The sequence below is a fragment of the Chelmon rostratus genome, chromosome 21, assembly GCF_017976325.1.
Source record: "Chelmon rostratus isolate fCheRos1 chromosome 21, fCheRos1.pri, whole genome shotgun sequence".
Classification (NCBI taxonomy): Eukaryota; Metazoa; Chordata; class Actinopteri; order Chaetodontiformes; family Chaetodontidae; genus Chelmon; species Chelmon rostratus.
Genome location: NC_055678.1, coordinates 21,468,356 through 21,491,756, shown reverse-complemented (window position 1 = coordinate 21,491,756; position 23,401 = coordinate 21,468,356). Strand labels below are relative to the sequence as shown.

The window sequence follows — 23,401 nt, the reverse complement described above, 5'->3', positions numbered from 1 at the left end:
AGTACATTTTCAGATCACATCTTGAAGCCAGACATTCATATAAAAATCAAATCAATAAAAATATGTTTTTTGTCTTTTATATATTTATAAATCTGTATAAACGTATATATTATTAGTTTTTTGGCTTATATGTGTATGTTCATTTATCTTTGTTGTCCTTGTTTAGCTGTATGCCTGTGTCTTCATGAACACTGTTCTTGGAACTGTGTGTAAGTACACTGAGATCCACAGCTTCAGTTGTTAATTCAACATCAGTGTACCAACTCAATAAAGTGTTATCCAGTGTAATGTCACCATCGAGTGTGATCAAGTGACTCACAGCTAAAAAAGACAGCTGTTCTTTGTGTTGCTAAATGCTGACAAAGCACACAGTGTAGAAGCTCTAAGAAACCATGATCTGAACAGACACATTACAAATACTTACAAACAGTTACATTTGCATTTTGGAGCATAAAACAGCAAATTTAAACTATGAAATCCAGCACGCCAAGTGCATTACAGGAAATGTGGGCCCCTCCTACTAATATAAGCCAAGGTATGTCTGTGAAGATTCTCATTCATCCAGGTCAGGGAGGCTGAGGCTTCCTTTAACATCCTCCCGAGTAAGCTTGATGTTGTTGTCCACTGTGTTGATGTGATCTGCGAAATCACCACTTCCTGTGTTCTAATTTTGACCCACGTGTCATCCACGTACCTAAACCAATGGCTGGGGGCAGTTCCTGCAAAGGAGGTCAGGGCTCTGCTCTCTACCTCTTCCCTATCGAGAATGGCCACTATTGCAGAGGCCAGAGACCCCATGGCACAGCCATGCTTCTGTCTGTAGAAGCCCTAGTTGTACTGGAAGTCTGTGGTTGTCAGGCAGTGGTCTAGCAGAGCACATGTGTGATCTAGGGTGAGGTTAGTTCTGTTAGAGGGAGTGCTGACCTATTGAACCAGGGACTTGCGTGTCACAAGCCACAATCCTACAGCACCCTACAACGGTCGGAGGATGCCATCAAACAACTCCAACTCCAAAGCGTCCCTGTCATGCACTAACTAGGACATTTTCGACAAGGACTTGAATAACGGGGTCATTACCATTACGGACTATATCAATTTCTGCATAAATACCACCGTACCAGTCAAAACAACAAAAAAAAAAACATCCTAACTGCAAATCCTGGATCACTCCTTACATAAAACAGAGCCTCAAAGACAACCACAAAGCTGTCAGGCTCTGTAATCTCAGAAAAGCAAACCACAACATCAAAAACAAGGTTCCAAAAAAACCTAATCTAATAATAATAATATCACTACTACTACTACTACTACTACTACTACTACTACTACTAATAATAATAATAATAATAATAATAATAATAATAATAATAATAATAATAATTCAGAAAAAGAAGCTCTGTTATCAATATTAGTATCTGCAGACATCCTAATTCAGGTCGAACTGGAAAAAAAATGGTGTCTCCAGTAAACCACACTAAGAACAGAGTTGTTTAAACTAAGCTAAATGCTTTGTTACATCCTGAAAGGGTCAACTCAACACTCAAACACTAAAAATACATTTTCTATTACGAAAAGTAATCACATAGAGCTTTCATTAGATATCAGTTCAGTTTAAAAGGTGGACTATTTGTTTATAAGCCCAGCTACACCTGATTTGCTCTCAGGGTACTTTTCCTCATTTACTTCTCAATTTTCTGCAATTTTTGCTTCAATCCATGAAGCAATCCAATCCAAACATGTGTTTTTTTATTGATGCTGCATGTAACACCAAATTTCCCCAGTTGTGGATTAATAAAGTTGATCTTATCTTGTCATCTCCTTTGTCCATCCATCCTTCACTGTTTGTCTTTTTCCAAGACAAACAGGCAGCTAATTGTCACACAACGAGACACAATCACATGTGCATACACAATTCCTCCAAAGACACACGAATATAGGCCAACATGTTAACACCTACCCTTCTGAGAGAGGCCTCGGTGACAGGATTTTCAGGGTGGACCCACTTAGTTGTAGGAGGCAGGTTGAGCCCTGGGGGGTAGGAGGCTGGCGTTCCATTGGGGTACTGCCAGAGGATGGGGTATAAGCCCAGCCCTGCTGCCCCACTGTGAGCCTGGGCTAGTAGAGAGGGTGGAGGGGGGCCCTGACCCTGAAAACAAAGACATATTTTTAGTCGATCTTTGTTTTAAGAGAATGGCATAAATCATATTCAGCTTCAAACGGTCAAAACCTCATTGGATAAACTGGGAGAGGATGCAACATTATGCTCCTCCCATCCCCATTTGCCCCCCACACTTCAACCACCAGCTGGATTTTACAATGCCAACAGTTTTTGCTTTGTGCTGCTTTAAATGGTGTGTATGTATCTGGAGTCAGACCTGCAGGAACTGCTGCTGGTGTGTAGCTGCAGGGTGAGGCAGGGCAAGGTGGCCCAACCCAGCAGGGGAGTCGAGCCGAGGGTGGCCTCCAAGAAGAGATGCTGCAGGTGGAGGCATGGCCGGGAGCACCCCGGGGGGTAAAAGGTGCGGGTGAGGTAGGGCAGAGGTGTGGGGAGGGGCGAGGAGGTGAGAGGCAGCGTGGGGGTGGGAGGCAGAGGTTAGACAGGGGGAGTGGGGGGAGGGGGAGTGGAGGGTGTGCAGATGGGGATGGAGATAGGCTGCCACATGGTTGGAGGAGACGGTGGCAGAGGCAGAGTTCTCTGCGTCTGAGCGGACCAGTGCTGGGTCCCTGTAAACAGTGAAGGTCTCATTCTTATCGATGATCAGAGGACTCTTGGTACTGCTGCTGCTCGAACTGACTCCAGCCGACTCCGACCGCGCTGGCACTGGCTTGAAACCAGACCGCGGAGGTTCTGCTATTTCTACTTTAGTGGACAAACGGCCTGTCGGAGGAGGGGAGGTATCAGAGTACCTGGGTATTTTATGTTTAGACACCTCTGGGGAGGTGTTGGGTTTAGGTTTGGAGATGTCCAGTAGGCCTGGGTGGGGCTTAGGCTTGAGAAGCTCAGCTGGGTTTGTGTTGGGGTAGGGATGGTGTTGAGAGTTGTTGGGGTGCTGGAGTTTCTGTTTAAGGGAGTCAAGCTGAGCTGGGTTGGGGCTCATTTTGGATTTGGCTAAGTCAGGGGGGAGGACTGTGTTCATCTTGTGGGGGAGCGGTTGTTGTTGTGGGTGTTTTCTTGTCTCCTCAGACAGAGATGGGCTCTTAATGCTGGGGTGGATAGATGTGTAGTGTTGCTGCTGTTGTGTGTGCTGCTGATGCTGCTGTTGTTGATGATGATGAAGAAGATGATGAGGAAGGACAGATTTCTCCTTCTCCACCAGCACCACATTTTCAGCCATCGATGTGACAGGCCTGGCAAAAAACAGAAAAAGGATTTTACTTAAGAACAGACAAAATTCTACATATTTTTAGTGGTGAGGAAAGATGATATCATGTCACCTCTATGACTGCCTTTTTTGACAGGGGAAAATTAAAAAATAAAACAAATAAAAAATGGACACAATCATCATCTCAATTTTAAAACAAACAAATTTTCACTGGTTGCTACTGATTTTGTAGCCGCTATATAGAGCAAGCAAATTTCTATTTTATTGATCAAAGCTCATAAGGGCCAGGCTTTTGCTATTAAGATTTCTATTATGGGACTTGAAACAGGAAATCTGACTTTAAGAAATACACTAACACACACACTCTGAAGCCTTCTATTCTTACCTGATGACCTCCGAGGGAGCAAACTCTATCTTGTTCCCTAAGCTCCTGGCTGCTGTCATAGCACCTCCCATAATGCCCTGCTGCTGCTGCTGCTGCTGCATTGGAGGTTCGATATCAGTTCTGCGTCCTCCTTCTGATGGAGAGGGAGATGGTGGGACAGGGGGCGAGGAGACAGGAGAGGGGTTGAGGGGGAGGTAAGGTGAGAGGGATGTGGACTCGGCCTTCTGGGAGGCGAGGAGCGCCGACACGGCTTCTGAACTCTCCTGGTGCACTGTCGCCTGAGCGTCATCTGTGATGTCGATCACACTACTGCCATGGAGGTGGGACATTGACGGCGTCTGGGATCGAGATGACGCTAAAAAAAAACATTATACTATAAGGATACTGAACATACTGATAATTTCCCTATATATGACAGCTGCCATGCATCAGTGGACTGTACCTTTCACAGTGTTCTTGCTGCTCTCTATAATGCTGCCCTGGACGGTCTCAGACATCAGAGGCGTCTGTTGCCGTGGAGACTGGGTTATCTGTGTTACCGCAACCAATTCCTCCTCCTCTTTTGTTATCATTTTGCCCGTTTCCTTAACTACACCCTTCTTGCTGTCTTCTGCTGCTTGAAGCTCCACCCATGGGGACAGGCGACCAATAAGAGGCGAGGAATCATTAATTTTGGTGCCCTGCATCAGCGGCTTCTCGTCTTCCTCCTTTTTTGAAACACCACTTGGTTTCACATCACTGTTACGAGTCTTGAGCTCGTTCTCTGAGTTGGGCTCGGACGAGGAGGAAGAGGAGGAGGAGGAGGAGGAGGAGGATGACGAAGACGAGGAGGAGGAAGAGGAGCAAGAGGAGTGGGCGGTCCTCTTGTTGTGTGGATTTTCTGAGTCGCTGCTCTCTGACAGATCAGAGGTCATGTCAGTCTTCAGCCTCTTAAGACCTGCCTTCTTCTCATCTTCCTCGCCCTTCCTGCGTTTGTTCACTGCCTGCTTGGCCTTTGACTTGGATTCTGGGCAAATTAAAAAAAACAAAGAAGTCATTTTTAGATACTCATACACAGGTTTGATTACCTTCAAAGGTTGGGAAGGTGTTTCTATTTTCATATCATTCAACTGTGATTACTCGAGATTGCTGATGTCTTAAATCTACTGTATATATTTAGAATCTTTTGAGTGTTTGATGGTGACTTTCCTCACCTCTCCCTATTGTCTCTTCTCTCCTGTCTTTGTCCTCCTCTGGAACACTGCTATCTGATCCTTTCCTCCTGGAAGAGCGAGAGTTGCGTTGTTCTCTCTGCTCCCGCCCACTTCCGCCAGGCGAGTTGTGTGACTGGTTGGCTGGTTGCTGGCTTTGCTGTGATTGGCTCTGCTGCTGGGAGGCCATCGTCCCCTGGGAACCTTTTGGGTTGGGGCCTGATGAGGTCATGATGGGGCGGGGGCTGTTGGCTTGGGCTCGCGTGTAATGACTCTGTAAGAATAAACAAAGTCATACATTAGCTCAAACACTATGAACATATACACTCAGTTTTCAGTTAATTAAGTACACCAACTATGACCTGTTGTCAATTTAAGTTTTCATTGAGGTCCTGCAGTGATGCCATCATCTAGTGTTGAGTGTCACATTGAAGGGCAGAAACAATGCACATGAAAGAAATAACAGTGGATAGTTCAGGTTCAGTTTCCACCTACCAACCACTGCCTCATCTTAGCTCTAAAGAACCAGGTACTGTTGACACAATAGTAAAATAAGGGAGTCATATGTGTATGGGGCCTATAGTGAATCTCCTCAGTTGTTTATATGCCTAAAAATAGCAGCATATCCTCACAGCAACCTCAGCCAACTGCATTGGCGACAGCTAGATCTACCGACATGGAACACAGTCACCCCACACTGCTGAGGTAATGAAAAAAAAACTAAACCATAAACATAACAAGTGGTTACTTAAGTGTCCACCTCTCATCCGTATCAGCAGAAGTTCAGGCCCCATCTGTGTCTTAATCTTGAAATGAGACCAATATCGCTGCAAACACCACATTCTGCTGCATGTTTCGTATGAACATAACTCCAGTCAAACTCTATCCAAAGGCTGATTTTTAAAGAGGGTCAATTCATCCTTTAGAACAAAACCTTCTGGATCCTAAGGACTCAAAATTTGAGCAAAATAGTGGCAACTTCTGATATATTACTAGTGTGAACCTTAGTGACATTTATTGAAAGAAAGACACTTAACATTTTTGATAACAATTTGGTACAGGTGTCAATTTTGATATTTGATAACAGCTCACATGAAACCAGCTACTTCAGTCATCAGTAATGATTAACAAGCTATCAGGAGCAGAAATTGCTCATTTTGTGCTGCTAGAAACTGTGACATCATTTGCAGAGAGGTGTTTCTAACATTCTTTAATCACTTCAACTTAATGACAGGAGACTAAAATGAATAAAACTTGTCAGTATAACACAATACAACTCAATAACACAAAAATGACGACAAAGTTGAATGAACACCTCTAAAAAACAGTCTGAACGAAAACATTTTAAACTTAATGAAGTGAGGATTTATAGCATGGCTGCATTAGCTTGTGCTAGTTTTTCCTAATGAACTGGAGGGTATATTGTGATATTTTACAATTCAATCCACCTGTGGTATGTAAATAGGAATGGATAAAACATTAGGCACATTTAAGTGCAATGTAATACAATAGTACACAATGATTTACAGTGTAGCTAGATAGGACATCAGTCTTCCAGCAACTGCACCTCCATCTGAGCCATACAACAAGTGCTTTGGAAGGCTGTACTGCAATCGTCTTCACTCTCTATGACCATTCTACAATGCTGTACAGTATAAATGTTTGTCTATTTAAACATGGTACTACACTATCACATGCATATATGACTGACACAAACAAAGAAAACACAAACTGGATAACTATTGCACAGTCACAAAGTAGTTGGACTTCAACATTTTTCATTGTCTTGACTCTTGCACAGGACTCTTTTAATGGCCAAACAGTGGAATGTTATTGATTGTCCAAGTCAGTCAGCTGACCTCAAACCAGTTCTGTTTCACTGCCAATCCAATGTGCAAATGCATGACTGTCCTAACACTACAATGCACCGTATGGCAGGCGAGAGCACTGAGACACTTCTGTTACATTTCATCAGTTTAGTCTAAGAGTTCCTATGGCATGTTATACTCTATGTGAACATAGTCCAAGAGTTCAACTGTTGCTTTGCAATACTGGATATTTATCTAGACCACCAGGTTCTTTTTTTTAAAGATCTTATTCTGAATAGACTATTTTTAAATTGTATTTTAAAAACAAAATGTCTCAGAGTAACGGAAATGTCTACATTATTAGTGGAGGTGGCACCACTGGGAATCACACCCTCAACCACAGAGCTATGTTGGAGCTAGACAGGACAAGATGTTTTACAACCAAGGATGTCTGACTTAACAGAAATGTATGTGAAACAAATAATATATATATATTTCCAGGGTTATGATATATATATATATATATATATATATATGAAAAGTGAAAGTGAATAACAAGTGACAAGTCTAAGCGGTGGATCACTCGGCTCATGCATCGCTGAACGCAGTTGCGAGAACTAATATGAATCATAGGACACATTGATCATATATGTGTGTGTGTGTGTGTGTGTGTGTGTGTATATATATATATATATATATATATATATTTCTTCACAACAGGAGGATACTAACTTTGCTAAAGGGCAATCTGCATTTTCAAGAAACAGCAACTTTCATGCTAATATACTCCATTGGCACTGTTTGATGTGTGGGTTGGACACACCAACAACCCCAATTCCAAAGAGGTTGGGATGCTGTGTAAATGTAAATGAAAACAGAATGCAATCATTTGCAAAAAAACTGTGTTTGAATTGTTCCTAAACCCATGTAGTAACATCCTTTATACAGTCATGTGTTCACAAAGTGGTGAACCTCACTCCATCCTTGCTTGTGAACCACTGAGCCTGTCCAGGAAGCTCCTTTCATACCCAATCATGATGCTATCACCTGTTACCAATCAACCTGTTTACCTGTGGAATGATCAAAACAGGTGTTTCTGGAGCGTTCCACATCTTTCCCAGTCTTTTGATCTCCTGTCCCAACTTGTTTGTAACATGTTGCTGGCAAATTCAAAACTAGCATTTATTTACAACAATCAAAGAAATTGATGTGGTAAAACCCTAAATATATTGTCTTTGTACTGTTTTGAATGTAAGGAATAGCATATTACCTTAATCTGTTTAGTTATGTCTTACACAGCGTCCCAACATTTTTGGAGTCAGGGTTGCACATCTTTTTTAAAGAGAAAACGGACTGTGACTTTGGCTAATGTCCAGGTGGAAACAACAGCGGGGTAAATAGTGTTTTGTGAGCCCCTGGACAGGACAGTTAAATATCCTTGCCAGTTCCAAAAAGCCCAGAGAGCCTGGTACAATGGGATTTCTTCCTCATCAACCCAGTCTAATCCTAGTAATTTGTTACAGGCAGAGCTGTACCCTCTCTCATTGTAATCTCAACCTTTCACACTGAGCCTGATCTTTCACTGGGCTATTGAAGCTAATAGATAAGGCTATGGGGTGTTTGGCCCCGACACACAAAAATAAACTGCAACTTTAAGAAACACAGCAGAGATGTCACTGTTTCTCAGAATAACAAATTGGACTTTCACCGCTGTGAGTTAAAGAGCAACTCCACACTACACAAAAGCACTGGTGCACTGACCTCTATGGGCTGTCAACACCCATCATCACAGCTCAGAGTGGTCTGCTGTGGTTGGAGTACTTACTGACCACTGTGATGTAGCCTTTTGCACAGAGTCGCACAGTGTGTGGCAGAGGCAACAACCACTAGATGGCAGCGCAGGCAGGATTTTTGGCCTGGGCGAAGTTACTCTTTTAAATATATATTTCACTTTGACATTTCATCTCCAGTTTCCCAAAATATTGAAAATATTTTGAACTGGCTTCAAAAAGTTTGTAAGAAACGCTCAAGGAAGACTCATCTCCACTAATCAGTACATGCACTTGGGAAATCAATGTTGAGAGAAACAGTTTATGTCAAAGTGAAAATACTTTTCGTTAGACATAGGAGATAAAGAGGTCAGAGAAAAAGATAATGGTTATAAATATACTGAAGACATAACAAGTGCTTGGAGTATTATACTGCTTTACCATTGACTTGTTATAGAACCTCACAGTTTAACAGATTACCGCAACAAAATCAATTGAAGTCTTTTTGTTTTAAATGTATGCCTTTCATTCATTCAATTACTGTACCGAGGAAAGATTCTGCATTTGTCATTAGATTACAGGTCAACAATTATATTCTCTGTTAGGTGACAGTGAAAAATGAACACAGTCCACCCATGTTCAACAGAGCACTACTCTGATAACCAAAACATACCACAGCAGCAAAACAGGAATGGAAAAAAAATACTGATTCCATATCGCAGGAGCATCAGCTCTCTTTATCTTAGTTTCCTTTCATAACTCTGGATTTATGACTTAATTACTTCTGTGTGGAGATTTCCTTCCAACAACCAGTCAAACTGTGAAGACAGGACCAATCTGCACCTCAGGCTGACAACTTCCTCCAGAGCTGATATATAGTTCAGGGAAGCACAAATCCAGAACAGTTTCTTGCCAGGATGTAAGTTCAAAAATGCACTCTCCAAATTTTGTAACAGTGCATAACTCCCAAACCTCCTTGCAGCTCAGTAGTCATGTTTTGAATCAACACAGTTTGCAGCTACGTTTCACAAACTCAACAGTGGGCTGGGAGGAAAAGTTCAGATTTGGGGTTGCTTATCGGAAACTGTAAGGAAAATCAGAAAATCAGTCAAGCACATATCATGTCTATCGGTTGTGACTCTACACTGACATTGAATTTGTGTTTCCTTCTTTTGTAGTTTATTGTGGAAAGTGTGAGGCTGGGGGGTTTGAGGGTTGTGGTGGTGGTAGGGTGGGGGGATGTTGGGTGTACCTGAGTGTTGCCAGTGGTCCCGCCGGGTCTCCCTCCCGCCATCTTTAATGTGTCAACACCAAGAAAAAAAATCAAGAGAAAAATAACAAAATGAAATGAATATAAAGAAAATGTGGGACAAGGAGAGATTTTGTTAAGGACTGCGGGACCAGAAATGACTGGCTGATTGCGACTGGTTCACCAATGAGCTCTTCCATACGTGCCTCCTGCATTTATTAACGATTAACAGTATTTGACACTGAGATCACATGAAAGGAGCTGACAGGTAACCAGCACGACAGCGTACTTTATGTCTGTGTGCTGAGTTAAAGTGTAAAGCTTCACAAAAACACAAGAAGTTCTTTTGTTTTCAAGCTATCTCCATTAAGAAACAGAGAGGAGGCAGAAAAATGAGACAGCAGACATGGGTCAAAACAGCTATGAGAAAGAATTCAGGTGACCACAGTTTACTGCCGATTTAAAAAACAAAAAAGACCTGTGATACAGTGGGATTTTCCTGGTTTGAAACTTGGCATAATAAAAGATTTGAGGATTGTTTAGGCGGCTGTGTTGACCAATGTCTCTGAAACAAACAGATAAACAGATGCAATGCAGACGATACCGAGGTCAAATGAATGGCTGGCAAATCAAAATAAGCAGTAGTGTACATCAACCGAAACACAACAATTTACATTTTACAGACCAATCAATGAATAGAGAAAATAATCTGCAGATGTATCAATAATGAAAATGATTAGATTGCAGGCCTAAATATGTTATTTATTTGGAATCTGGAATAACATGTGAAACATGTGAAATGTGGACTATTTCACTTCAGCTGTTAATGTGTTTATGTTGCCATTGTTTTCTTTTTCTTCGGTCATGTGAGGGGGCCATCACCGAGGCAATTAGTCTTTGCACTTGGATGGAGAAAGGTGTTGGCTACTGGATTTTTTTTTTGGCAAAGTCATCATTTACCTTGATTCACCCATTCATAATTTACACTGTTAATAATGCATTCATCTCATCTGGCTGAAATGACGCTTTGAAATGTCTACTATTTCATTTCCTGCCTCCATTGTGTTCACACTTTTTAATTCTGGTGTATATGTAGGCAGTTTTTTTTTTTTTCCACAGAGGCTGGATGGTGCTGTGGTGACAAAATGACATCACCTGCCGGAATTGTTGATGGCAAATGGAATTCTGTTTCATCTGAGGCTCAATTTGTGCTCAAGGGCAGCGATTTCATTCTTTTACTTACTTCTACCCACAAATGTATTTTATTATCAAAGCTCCTTGTGTTGACTGTACATAAAGCTACAGTTAAATATGTACATTTTTAAACGTGTTCATCCTCTTCAACACCACTGTCAGCCGTTAGAAAGCTCTTAACAGTTGTGCTCATGTGCTGTTGTGCATGTTCTCTGTGTCTGCATGTACTCACGTGGGCACTGTTGTTGTTCTGGCTGGATCGTGACCTTCGTCTGGAAGTAATGCCAATATTTTCTCCTTTCAGCAGGGAGTGGACCACGTCATCCAGAAAGGTCATCTGGATCATAGATGGATCTACGTTCTGAGGCTCTAGCACCTGAACACACAGCAGATTCACTTTATGCTGTCCACATGTGAACCGGGTCTATTAGACCTAATGACCTCCTGGTTTTAAAGCTGCTGTGTTTCACTTTCACTGTTGTAATTTAACAAAAACTAATTTATTAACATTCCCTCTACAACAAAAGTTACATCTGAACAATAATGTTCAGATGTAATTGAACATAACATATTGTTATTGGAATGTCATGTCAATGTCAAAAAACTATCAGGTGTTAAAATGAACACTGCCTTGTTTTCAGTTTGAGTATAAAAGCATATCAGCATAACTCTCCTTCAGGTACCACACAGACACTAATTACTCTAACCTCTTGTCATTCCCATTTATACAGTACATTAATTTATGTTATGCAAACATATACACTGTACACATATATAGTGCATGTGTGTGGGTGTACCTGGTCATTCATAACGACCATGTTTCGACTGAAGAGGTCGTGATGCGTGATGATGCCAGTAAACCACTGGGTGGCCGAGTCTTGTCTGTACACACGCACGCGGTAGCCATTCAATGAATAGGGACCTGGAAGCAACAACAAACAGTTTGCAGTATAGTATAAGTATAAAACTTAACTGCAGGTTCCACATATTGTAAGATAGACTAGTTACAGCAATGAGACTGAGTGCACAGTCACCAGAACATGATGAGCAAAACATTCAGCAAAATAACATAGGTCCAGTCCAATGCCAAACTTCCTCAACTGGCATCATGAGCTCATGGTTCTATTGGTGGTGCTACAGCTTTAAACATCAGTCGCATGTGCTACAACTTTGCAGCTTTCACCAAAATGTAGGCCCAATGTGCAGAAATGTGAACACAGAGCGAGCAGGAAATATGAAGTTTGGGCTTGGGAACATTTCGTAAAACCAAAGTCAGTAAACACGGTTTGTTTGCAAATTACTGCATTCTGTTATTATTTATGTTTTACACAGCGTCTCACTCTGGAAACAGGGTTGTAACAATGGTACAATATAGAGAGCATAGTAAAAAGCTTACCTTGCATAAAAATTTCCTGCACCTTCTGGTCTTTGAGCCAGCCCTTCACTTCTTCGTGGAGCTGATGGTTGTCTCTTAACACTGGGTTCTGACTGTCCACCTCATCCTGAAAGATACAAATGTGTGCAGACACACACAGAATCAGCATCTATCACACTGAAATTCTCCTCTTTCAAGTGACTAACAACAAAGTTGTACATTGTAGATTGCTACTAACCAGTAGCAGCCATGTCACGCCCTGCTGAGGGTCAACTGGTTAAACCTCTGTTCTGTCCCCTGCTGCTCTCCATCAACACACAGTGTGCTATATTCTTTTGTTTCTGTTGTAACTGCATGCAAATTGTGCTTTCTTTGTGGCTTACACTGGACTGCACAGGTTTAAGCAGCAGTGCAATGATAGTCTGATCTGTTGATCACTGAAGGCTCTTCTTTGTTTTTATTACTTTCAACATTGTGGATTCATACTGAAGACATCAAAACCATGAATGAACACATAGGGAATTATGTAGTAAACAAAAAAGGGTTAAACAAACCAGAATATGTTTTATATTTTAGATTCTTCAAAGTAGCCTAACCTTCTGATGACAGCTTTGCACACTCTCGCATTCTCTCAATCAGCTTCATGAGGCAGTGCAAAGCATACATATATTTACATAGACACACATGCACACGAAAATATATAAAACAGCACAAAGACAGAAAGAAACAGAAGTGCAGATACACACAACATAACTGGAATTCTCTATAAAACAAAAAACACAAAACACACACTAAGATGCACACACTAGATCACACAGGGTAAGAGAGGTAAGAGAGATAAGAGAGGGTGAAATACTGGAGAAATCAAGAAAGGAGAAGAAAAAAGGAACACACAACATCCTTATCACCCAAACACACGCAAAGCAACAATATACACTACACTGACACAAGACAGAGCGAGGAAGTGGAAACCAAACCACAGTCACCATACTTGTTGCATACTCAGCCTTTGTTATGTGTGTGTGGCTATGTTGGTGTGGGTGTATGTGTGTGCACACACAGTTCAACTGAGGTTATTTTGGGGATTCTTCAAGATGACGCGTCACATGTGAACCATGGATGAACAGAGAATATTTTTTCCATCCTATCAAAGACATGCTGAGCCACACACCACCAATGCTGGTGGTATTTTGACAGGTTTCAAATGTCATATTATAAGTACTACTTAGAAACAACATGCCTTTATACTGCATACATTTACATAGCAGGATGTCTTTCCCCCAGTGAATGAGTTCAGAAGTCAGACAGGTTGATCCATTGTAGTGGCTGTTGGCATAATTAAACTTCTCTGTGCTGGGGGAGGAGTTAAAAAGAAGAGACTTCCTAGAAGTCAGTGGTGAGCTTGACTGCTAGAGACAAATGTAAACATGGTAAATACTTCCAGATCGTATCATTCATCCACTGTCATGACGGTTTACTGAAAAAAAATACGACCACAGCAAACAAAACATCCACCAAGTTAACAAAGACATCAACATAAACTTCTAGAATCGAAATTCAGAAGACAATGCCACAGTCACATCGGCCTCTAAAGATAAATCTTTTTCCTCAACAACCTCAACAGTTCACACGGCACGGACATGAAACATGCGGCAGTAAAAGGCTCCAGATAACAGTGGAGCCTAAATGTCAACTCATGATGCAGAGCTGCAGGAGTCAAACAGAGACAAGGAGGCCAGGAGGAGACGAGATGAGGTCACAGCTTTCATTTCACTTTCTGTCTCTCCGTCTCTCTCTCTCCCTGCTGCAGTGTTCTAGTTTCATAGCCTTGTTCAGCTCTAAATTAAACCAGCATACAGGCTAAAAATAGCACGCTGAAATGCAGTGCTACAGAGGTCAGCATCAACCTCTCTCATATATTCTTACAATTTGCCACTCTGTTCTGTTCACACTGTTTATTCCAAAATGCAGTTAAATGTACAAACAATAAGAACGGATGTGTAAACAGTATCTTGATGTGATTTATATGATGGACATCTATGTTTTTTTTTACCACCAAAGACTCTAAAACTGCTAACCCTGAACTCATCTCATACACATAAATATGAAGCATAAAAACGGTCAGTGCATGACAAAAAGTAAATGCAGCTGGAGAATCTTCTACTGACACTCGTATCACAATGGAAATTTTTCACAGCCTCATAAATAGTCACTTTCCTGCAGGAACTATGTTTAGCTTTACACTGACAGAAAATACCACACATATGTGCCTGTGAGTCTATTTCTACTATCACCAAGCAATCCATTCTGTCTTACTGTTGGCCTGTTTAGACACGATACACAGAGACTGTTACCAAGGCAACATGCTCACCATGACCATTGATTGGTCTATTTTCATCAGGCTGGAGAGAAAATATGAGCAGAGAATCAAGTGTCCAGTGATAACAGGTATGTGAACTGATAATGGAGTCATGGAATGCTTTGTACTGCTTGTTTCAATCAACCACTGCAGCTTCCTGCAGTATGGCATCAGTATGTCATCCAGGACTGAGGACAAGCTGATCAACATTTTTTCAAAAGATGAGTATGCAGACAGCCCTTTCAATCGTGAATGGGATTTCTTGTGTGCTTTACAATGCCGACACAGATACTTAATGATCTGCTAATTAAAATACATTATGGATAACAGCTTTAATTATTGTCTTCAGCATTTTCCTCTAACTATTTCAATGACTCAAGGCTATTTATTCAAGCACTGCTGTGAATACAACAAAGGGCTGAGGCAGACACACCACAGTGTGACACGAGGACATCTTGTGCAACAGATTATTAGTAACACAACAAATATGGCACACATTCATGTATATGTGGAGACAAAGACAGATGGCTTGTTAAAGACTTCACAAACCCTTCCTTTCAGGGACAATGCATGTTGCTGTGGAGACACTGAGGCTGAGACAAGAGGGAACAAACTGTGGGAGATTTTCTGATGTTCTTATGCTTTCAGCTCTGATGGTCATATTGTTGGTCAGGGATTGAAATAATGATGAATGTAATGTATGTAAATAAATGTGTTTTGTGTATGTGAGAGAGATTGCTCTCAAGTATGAAGAGTACAGTGTAGTTCATAATGACTGAAAATTGGCTTGCCAGTGGTCATATTGATATATTTATGTGATACTGTAGCTGTGATCTAGTGTCCATTTATATGAATATAACACAATGTCCAAAGTTAATTAAGTTAATTAGTTAAGAGGTTGTCCAGATTCTTACTAACCAGTCTGCAAGCACACACACACACAAATCAATCAGACACAAACACCCACATATACATAAAATATCTGTTAGTATGAACATATAATATATAAATATAAGTTGCTCAGACATCATATTCACCAGAAAGCTATTAATGAGTTCATTAGTGAAGCTGACATTCCACACTACCTACTGTAACGGCTAAAAAAATGTTTGGTCACAGTATCCTGGACCTTTGTTCATCAAAGTCTAATCTTTTCATTCTTGGGTCCAATTTGACATTTGTGCCAGGTGTGAAGGAGTTCCTGAGATATCACATTCATTAGAATGGGATGGAGGTCATAGTGACCTTGGCCTTTGACCACCAAAATCTGATCAGTTAATCCTTGAGTTCAAGTGACCATGTGTGCCAAATTTGAAGAAAGTGCTTCAACGCCTTCCTGAGATATCGTGTTCATGAGACTGGGACAGATCAGCTGTCCCAGTGACCATGACCTCTGACCACCAAAATCTAATCAGTTCATCTTTGAGCCTTTGGAGAATCATGCCAAATCTGAAGAAATTCCTTCACTGCGTTCCTCAGATATTGTGTTCACAAGAATGGGATGGACAGACGACACAAAACGTTATGCCACATTATATGAGATATTGTTAATGGATAAGAACTCTTGGGCCTACGGTTGTTTATCTAAAAGTTTGAGGGCTTAATGGGCATAAAACTGAAGGCTCGATGCACATGACTGTCAGAGCAAACAGCAGGGAAATTTCCTTCAGCAGTGTTGAGTCAAACAAGGAACTGGACAATGAAATGCTCATTAAAGACAAGCAAGCCTTTTGGCCTTATCAGAGATTTTATTTGAGCCCTTAACAACACATGGGGGAAGCGTTATGTCACTTGTATCACCAGCTAAGGATTTAATTGTCTTCCAGAATTTCGAAGGAACATTTAGATTGCTTTCAGTGTGAAAATGATCTACTTTGGCTGCCACGTTGCACTTACGGAGTACGTTGGATATGTCTGAAGTGAACCATACACTGTTTTGGCCCTCTAACTCGTACTTTGAGTGGCAAAACGAAAACCCAGCCAGACCACAACAACACAGTTTCAGACCACAACAACACACTGCAGCCAAGTTTAGCCTCGTCAGCACACAGTCAGACACAGTCCATTCAATAAAAGCAGAGGAAGAGCAAGAGGGATCATCAGTCACCACTCTTTAAGTAAAACAAATCTCTAAGGAGCTTTAGACACATCAAAAATCGATGATGGAACATTCCCATCACAGTTAGCATATCATGTTGGAGATTGTGTGAATACTTCTGAGTGAGGGTGATTGTGGTGCAACTGAAAAGACTATAATTTGAGTAAATGTACTTAAAAAGTGAGTATTTGAATATAGCTGCATATATGCAGTCTTAATGTTCTTTGACAGCATTTCAGTACTATGTTTAAATTTACACATGTTGAAATATAGTCATTATGCTGTTGCGGGAGATTTTAAAATATGAAACACACATCTTGATATTTACAGACAGTTTGAAGCTAGAAACATTCTCAATCACCAAAATCATTATTACTAGGTCTTTACAATCACAGGCAAACTGTCATATGTTTGTCTTCAGGAGGAGCCACCTGCATTTTGTCCCCATCAGGTTAGAGCTGAATAAATATGGCTGATTAAAAATCAGTTCCTCCATTAAGGAAATTCAAGTGTGGTAAATGATGCCTGAGAGGATTATGCAGAGTAAAATCTAATAATGTTAACTTAATGCTTTTGCTTTGCAAGATAAATGTCATGGTCTGCATTGACATGGATCCCAATTTCTAGCTCCACTAGATTAAAAAGGAGGCTCTGCTCTTTATTTACCTGTCATGGTGAATCATAGTATCAGAGCTCCATTGATAATAGCTTGTTTTCATTAATTCATTAACTCAGAGTGAACACACTGAGACTTGACTGAACTAATTCGGATCAGCTTTCAGGCTCAGGGTTCGAGTCTAAGTTTGTTAAACCTGCTTTCTGAAAAAGGCCCCTGGTCCACTCCAGGCCTGAGCTTTCAACTGTCATCACATGACGGAAGTAACATACTTAGATCTAGAAGAGTTTGAGGAGTATTCAAAAGGTGTGGAAACAGCTTGTGGATCTTGAGTGGGGACGATTTTTGATTGTTTCCACGATTTCTCGTTATTTCACTAACAGATATCATTTCAATTGGCCAAATTGTCACCTGGTAAAATGCTACTGTTAGCAGCTAGAGAGCTAGAAATCAAAGGTAAGGCAACCCCTCTATATCTAGCATCAGTGTGAACTGACAACACAGGTGTCTGTGCTGTTTGGGTGTGTGCATGTGTAAGCACAGGAGATGTTGTCAGAGTAACCTGACACTGGGATGAATATAGAAGCAAGGGACAGCAGGGAGGAGGGGGCAGAGTAAGGAGGGAGAGAGAGAGAGAGAGAGCTTTGTGTTAGGGGCACTGCAGGGCATAAAGCCATAAAGTTCCACTGAGGCGGGACTGTCAGCTGAACAGCATTAAAGAAGTGTGTGTGTGTGCATGTGTGTGTCAGCTGCTGTTTTCCCTCCACTCCCAGTCAAACTCACTGCACTCCTACTCTTGTCATACAGACATATTACTAGCTTTGCCACAAAAAATCTGTGATGAGAAGAAAAGGTATGAACAAATGTATTTTAGTGAGGGTCACACATTTACATCACTATCATTTTTAAAAGAGACATTTTTCATTTTATTACAAGTCTGTTTACTCATGGACCCAGTGAAATAAAAAATGTTCTAAATAAAAAATCCTGTGTCCCTGCCTTAGCTGTTCTGCTGACTTTTCGTATATGAAAAATAGTAAAGAAGAGCTGGGGGAAATAAGTATTCAACACCTCAACATTTTTTAAATTAAACACATTTCTGATGCAGCTACCGTATTTACATGAAACTCAGGCCAGACACCTGTACTAACTCAATAAAACAGATAAAAAAAGAAATCGCAACATTCCAATCAATTAAAAAAGTTATGTGCAAGAAAGTATTGAACATAGAGGAAAAAAGTATTGAACATAGAGAGAAAAAAACACTGAACCAAGAGACAAGGACGACTTGAAAAGAGCTCAAGAAAGACCTAAGAGGTAGCAGGTACCGATGTCACAGAAAAACAGTAGGCAATGCACTTCACTGTGCACAATCACCCCGAAAAAGCTGTGTGAAGAAAAGGCATGTTGATGATTGACAGATTGTCTGTCATCTGTGTCACTGTGGATGATCTCCACTAAATGACTCTAGTAGCAGGAACTAGCTCCACCTGCACAATCTTTCAATCACCCTTTGCCATGCAGCCACAGCTCATTCTCCAGCCAGAAAAAAATCACTACAAGAACAACAACAGGACCCTGCAGGCCTTCTGAAGGTGGAGAACGTTTTCTATTAACCCTTACTCTAATGAAATGGCAATTGCAAATTGATGCGACAACAAAATTAAATGTGTTCAGAGGTTATGGATTGCCTTTTAGAGCATTTTAAATTGTCCACAGTCAGCTGAGAGGAATCTGTGTAGGAAGAAGAAAATAATTTCATTTGAACGTTGTCACCACTAACACTGTTGGTTTAAAGAATGAAAGTAACACAGTGTATACAGTCCACCGGCAGATTGGAAACTGCTGCTTGTAGCAGCACAATGCTGTGGAAAACACACTGCCATGTTACTGACCAGTGTGTGTGTGTGTAGTTTGGCCAAACTCTTGAGTCAGCACTTTTACAGTTTTATGCTCTCCCTCCTGTCCCTCAGCCTTTACACACACCATAACACTCTCTCTCGTTCCGTCTCTCTCTCTGTCTCTCTCTGTCTCTCTCTCTCTCACACACACACGCGCGCACACACACACACAGATTCCTCCATTCTTAAATCACCCGTGCCCACACAGAGCTGCCTATTCTTCTGGAGACCTTTGAACCCCACAGAGCAGTAAAAACAGTCTGACTCTCTCTCACACACACTCACACACTCAGAGCAGTGAAGCGGTGGCCACTCCCCTCTCTGTTTTTCCAGTTGGACAGGAAGACCGGAGGGAGGGAGAGGGAGGGGGCTACAATCTGTTTGGCATAAACTGTACAATGAAGTCACTGTTTAGTGGGCCAGCCTGCTGCTCGAGTCTGTCTGTGTGTGTGTGTGTGTGTGTTGTGTAGTTAGTAGTGCCAGGACGAGAGTGAGGCTCCCACTTTCCATCAACTCAGATGGCTGCTGATGTGGGGTACTGGGAAAGCGTTGGAGTGGGACTATGTATGTTTGGTGTGCGGTTTGGCAACAAGTAGTGATTGGGTAGTGTGTCTGCTATTTTGAAATGGAGCTCTACTTATATATATATATATATATATATAGAGAGAGAGAGAGAGAGAGTATGTAGGATCTGTCTCTAATTGAATAAAAGGGCTTGAGTGTAGGGCTGACAAGGAGAGCCTACTTGACTTTTTTAAGTAAATGGCTCTTGTCTGTTAAATATCCACCTTAAGGCTACCATAGAAAAAATGACTGAAATGACTGAAAACAAAGAAAGTAAGTAAGGAAAACGTTACAGTGCCACACAGGATAGAACACGAGGGTTCGGCTGCTAGTTTGTTCTTTTTATCTACCTACTTTGGAGTACAATACTTTGTAATAATTACACACAGGCACAAAATGGACATGCATTTCACAGTCAGCTGGTTATCAGCTGTATGCCTCTTGTACGCCGTGACACAATGAGACCCAGTGCAGTTGGCCTTTGTAAGCACGACATAGTTCTTTGAAGTGGGACGGCATGACCACCCATGCAGCGTGTGATTGGTATGTGACTGAACCCAACAGTGAACTCTTTGCCATGGTTCGGTGTTGTATGGGGTGTTTGTAGCGAGGTAGTACGGCAGCTGAGCGTGATTGCAAACTGCGCTCAGCAGTGTTTACAAAGATAACTTCATTGAGGGGTCACATGCATGGCCTCTGTAGCTATGCTGTAGGTCACACAGTGCGCCTTCTTGAGTGTAGCTCTTGAGTACATGTCAGGGCTGTAGAGATACCAAATGGAGACAACAAAAACTGTGACTGATCAGCTTGGGCTGCTTGTCTTTCAGATGCCGGAAGAGATTGTTGATAGTGAGGACAACATGAAGCAAGCTGAAGAAAGACTAAGTAATCTGCTGCTTTTCACTGCCATACATCTAACAAAACCAGCTCCACATCAAACCTTCAGCTCACTGCGACCCTCTCTCTGTCACAGTGAATGAATGAATGAAAGAACAAACGGTGATTGCATGGTGGTACTCTGCAAGTCAAAGAAGCTGTGCTTCAAACTCGAGTTTTATGAGCACAAGTACAGCACAGTATCACAGCCTCTAAGGCTAAATGTCAAACATGAAAGAGACTGATGACTCACACCATTAAATGTGGCAAAAACCAACGCCAACAGATAGAAGATATACAGCAAGCTCATCACCTGAGGCATCATCCTACAATAAATACACACTTCACCTTACATTCTCAAACACCAGCAGCTACACTGGTCCACTGGAAGAGCAGGGGGGCACTCAAACAACCACCTCCCAACAATCTGTGAACAATAGTATCTGCTTTTCTCCCTTTAATGGATAAATCACCCATGCCGTTGCTTTTTTAATGGCAAGACATGTGTTGTCCATGTCCACAGTCAAAAATGAGGGATTACATTTGATGAACATATCTGACCCAAGACAATAGAAAACATTTGACACTTAACAATTTAAACATCAAAATACAAACATAAACTCAGAAATGATTTCAGATAAAGAGAACTGACCATACGATACCAACAAGCTTATAGAGTATTCTAAACGTTTTGCTACATCCAGAATATCATCGTCAGAGCTGTTCAGGCAGAGTGGAACGTTCGTGGAAGCTCAGTATGACCAAGTTAGTGCACCAGCCACAGTGGGCAGCCACATTAAGTACTGCACAGACTCAAAGCATGAGTCACCAAAGGACACGGCTAGAGTGGATCTAACTTCTGATTGGCTGCAAACAAAAGAGAAAAAAAAAATACAGCATCTCTCTTGGTATCTGAACAAACTGATGACTGATGGTGAGAGTGCAGAACACAGCCTTCCCATCTGGTTGACACTGAGTGGAACACAGTGTTCCAGCCAGCAGAATACAACAAGCTGCGTTCAGCTGCATCGTACTGACATACACAACACACACTCATCAAACACAGATCCTAATAACAGAAGTATACATTGCTGTGAAATACTGTCAGCTGTGAAGGTATGGTATCTATCACGTGTCTGTGCATCAGTCAGTATTAATGTATGTGGATGCATGAGGCAGCAGCAAGCACTTGTGTAAAACCACAGAAGCCAGATGGTGGTGCACGTATTGGCTTTATATTCACATTAAAGCCTGGCAGTGTCAGATCCATATGGAACACAGTGCCCAACCCTGGCTACTCTTTCGGGCCAACAGCACTCCATGACTGCAGTATCCAGCCTAGAACTAATTGTGAATGACTAATCCTTCATTAGCAAACAGGATCCAGTTACAATGTGTACATCTGCCAAAAGACAACATACTCATGGTTCTTTTTTAAACAAAAGAAACCCTTTGTTCACATCAAGATTCATAGTGTTAACTGCTCTGAAAATTACCAACCACTCAGCACTGCTGCCCTCAGCCGGAGGCTCTTTGGCTGCCAGACGGCTAGGATCCATTTCACAGCCATTTTCCAGCTGCTGGGAGTCCAGTCCATCATTTTAGAGATACTTGCCCAAAATTCAGCATTACTATTATCAATACATTCCCTACCAGTATGTATGTACTGAGTGAGGATCACATTGAACTGTTGTTTTTTCTCATGGTATGGCTTTCTTTCTGTAAAAAACGTTGTATCCTGCCATGTTGCGGCACCATTGCAGATAACAGTACACAGATGAGTGCAGCTGATTCTCTATGTGTAAGCACCATCGCATACAGTTATTTCTCATCATTTATTTTCCACCTGCTTATGTGCAGTCATATTGAATAATGCATTCCTTGGCGAAGGGTGAAATCTTCAAGCAGACTTTGGGAAGACCAAGCGTGTATGGAGTGGCACATTCATCGTGGACTTTTAGCCAGTTAAAATAAGAAAGTCTCGACAGCTCTGACTGAGCTCAACATCCATTCATAAGGCCTTCTTAATTACAAACAAATCCATTGTATAAACTGGAATCTGCATGTAACAGCTGACGTGTCGACGTGTAGCAGAACACAGAACATTAGCTTCCACCAGATCCTGACCAAAGCTACGGCTGCTTTACTTCATGCGTAAATGTCTACAAAAAAATCTACAACAATGATAAGTCAAATACCAGAGAAGAGCCCTCTGAGCATAAGTCATGAGCTCATCTTCCTTTGGTGATAGTTATTTGAAAACACAAACAATAGTGGCTATTGATTGATTGATTTGTAGTTTTTGAAGACCTTGGACTGGCAGTGCTAACCAGTAGTCCCCCATCGTTGTTGTTTCAGATGCATGCTCATTACACAAAGGAACAATGGGCATGTGTGTATTGAGGCGATGACGCCATCATCTCCCAAACGCTGTTTTACAAATGGATACAGAGAAACAAGAGTTTTGAAAAATCTTCACTTTTGAAGATGTTTTAAAAAAATCTGTTTTCATGACCAAAGATGCTGTTTGTATGTGACAGAGAGGCCAGAGGTTTGTCTTGCAAAAATATTCATATATGTGTGGTCAAGGCCTCAGTGTTCTTGGGGATGCAGCAAAATTAGCTCCTCTAACACACTAATAACTAAGACTCAAATTTCAAAGTAATACTGTATGAGGATATTAAAACATATGTG

The 23,401-nt window shown here is 41.4% G+C and overlaps 1 protein-coding gene across 3 annotated transcripts in view; it reads right to left on the bottom strand.

Moving 5' to 3' along the window:
• The window catches only part of jmjd1cb (jumonji domain containing 1Cb), a 121,421-nt gene that overhangs the window by 18,941 nt on the left and 79,079 nt on the right, over positions 1-23,401 (bottom strand). For 2 of the 3 annotated variants that reach the window (XM_041962108.1, XM_041962111.1), the window contains 9 exons: positions 12,315-12,420; positions 11,716-11,840; positions 11,151-11,294; positions 9,728-9,769; positions 4,902-5,172; positions 4,151-4,714; positions 3,709-4,063; positions 2,376-3,348; positions 1,958-2,146 (listed from right to left, as the gene is read on the bottom strand). In XM_041962108.1, the coding sequence (XP_041818042.1) occupies positions 1,958-2,146; positions 2,376-3,348; positions 3,709-4,063; positions 4,151-4,714; positions 4,902-5,172; positions 9,728-9,769; positions 11,151-11,294; positions 11,716-11,840; positions 12,315-12,420 (2,769 nt within the window). The remainder of the gene's footprint in view (positions 1-1,957; positions 2,147-2,375; positions 3,349-3,708; positions 4,064-4,150; positions 4,715-4,901; positions 5,173-9,727; positions 9,770-11,150; positions 11,295-11,715; positions 11,841-12,314; positions 12,421-23,401) is intronic. The other variant, XM_041962110.1, reaches the window with a different exon arrangement.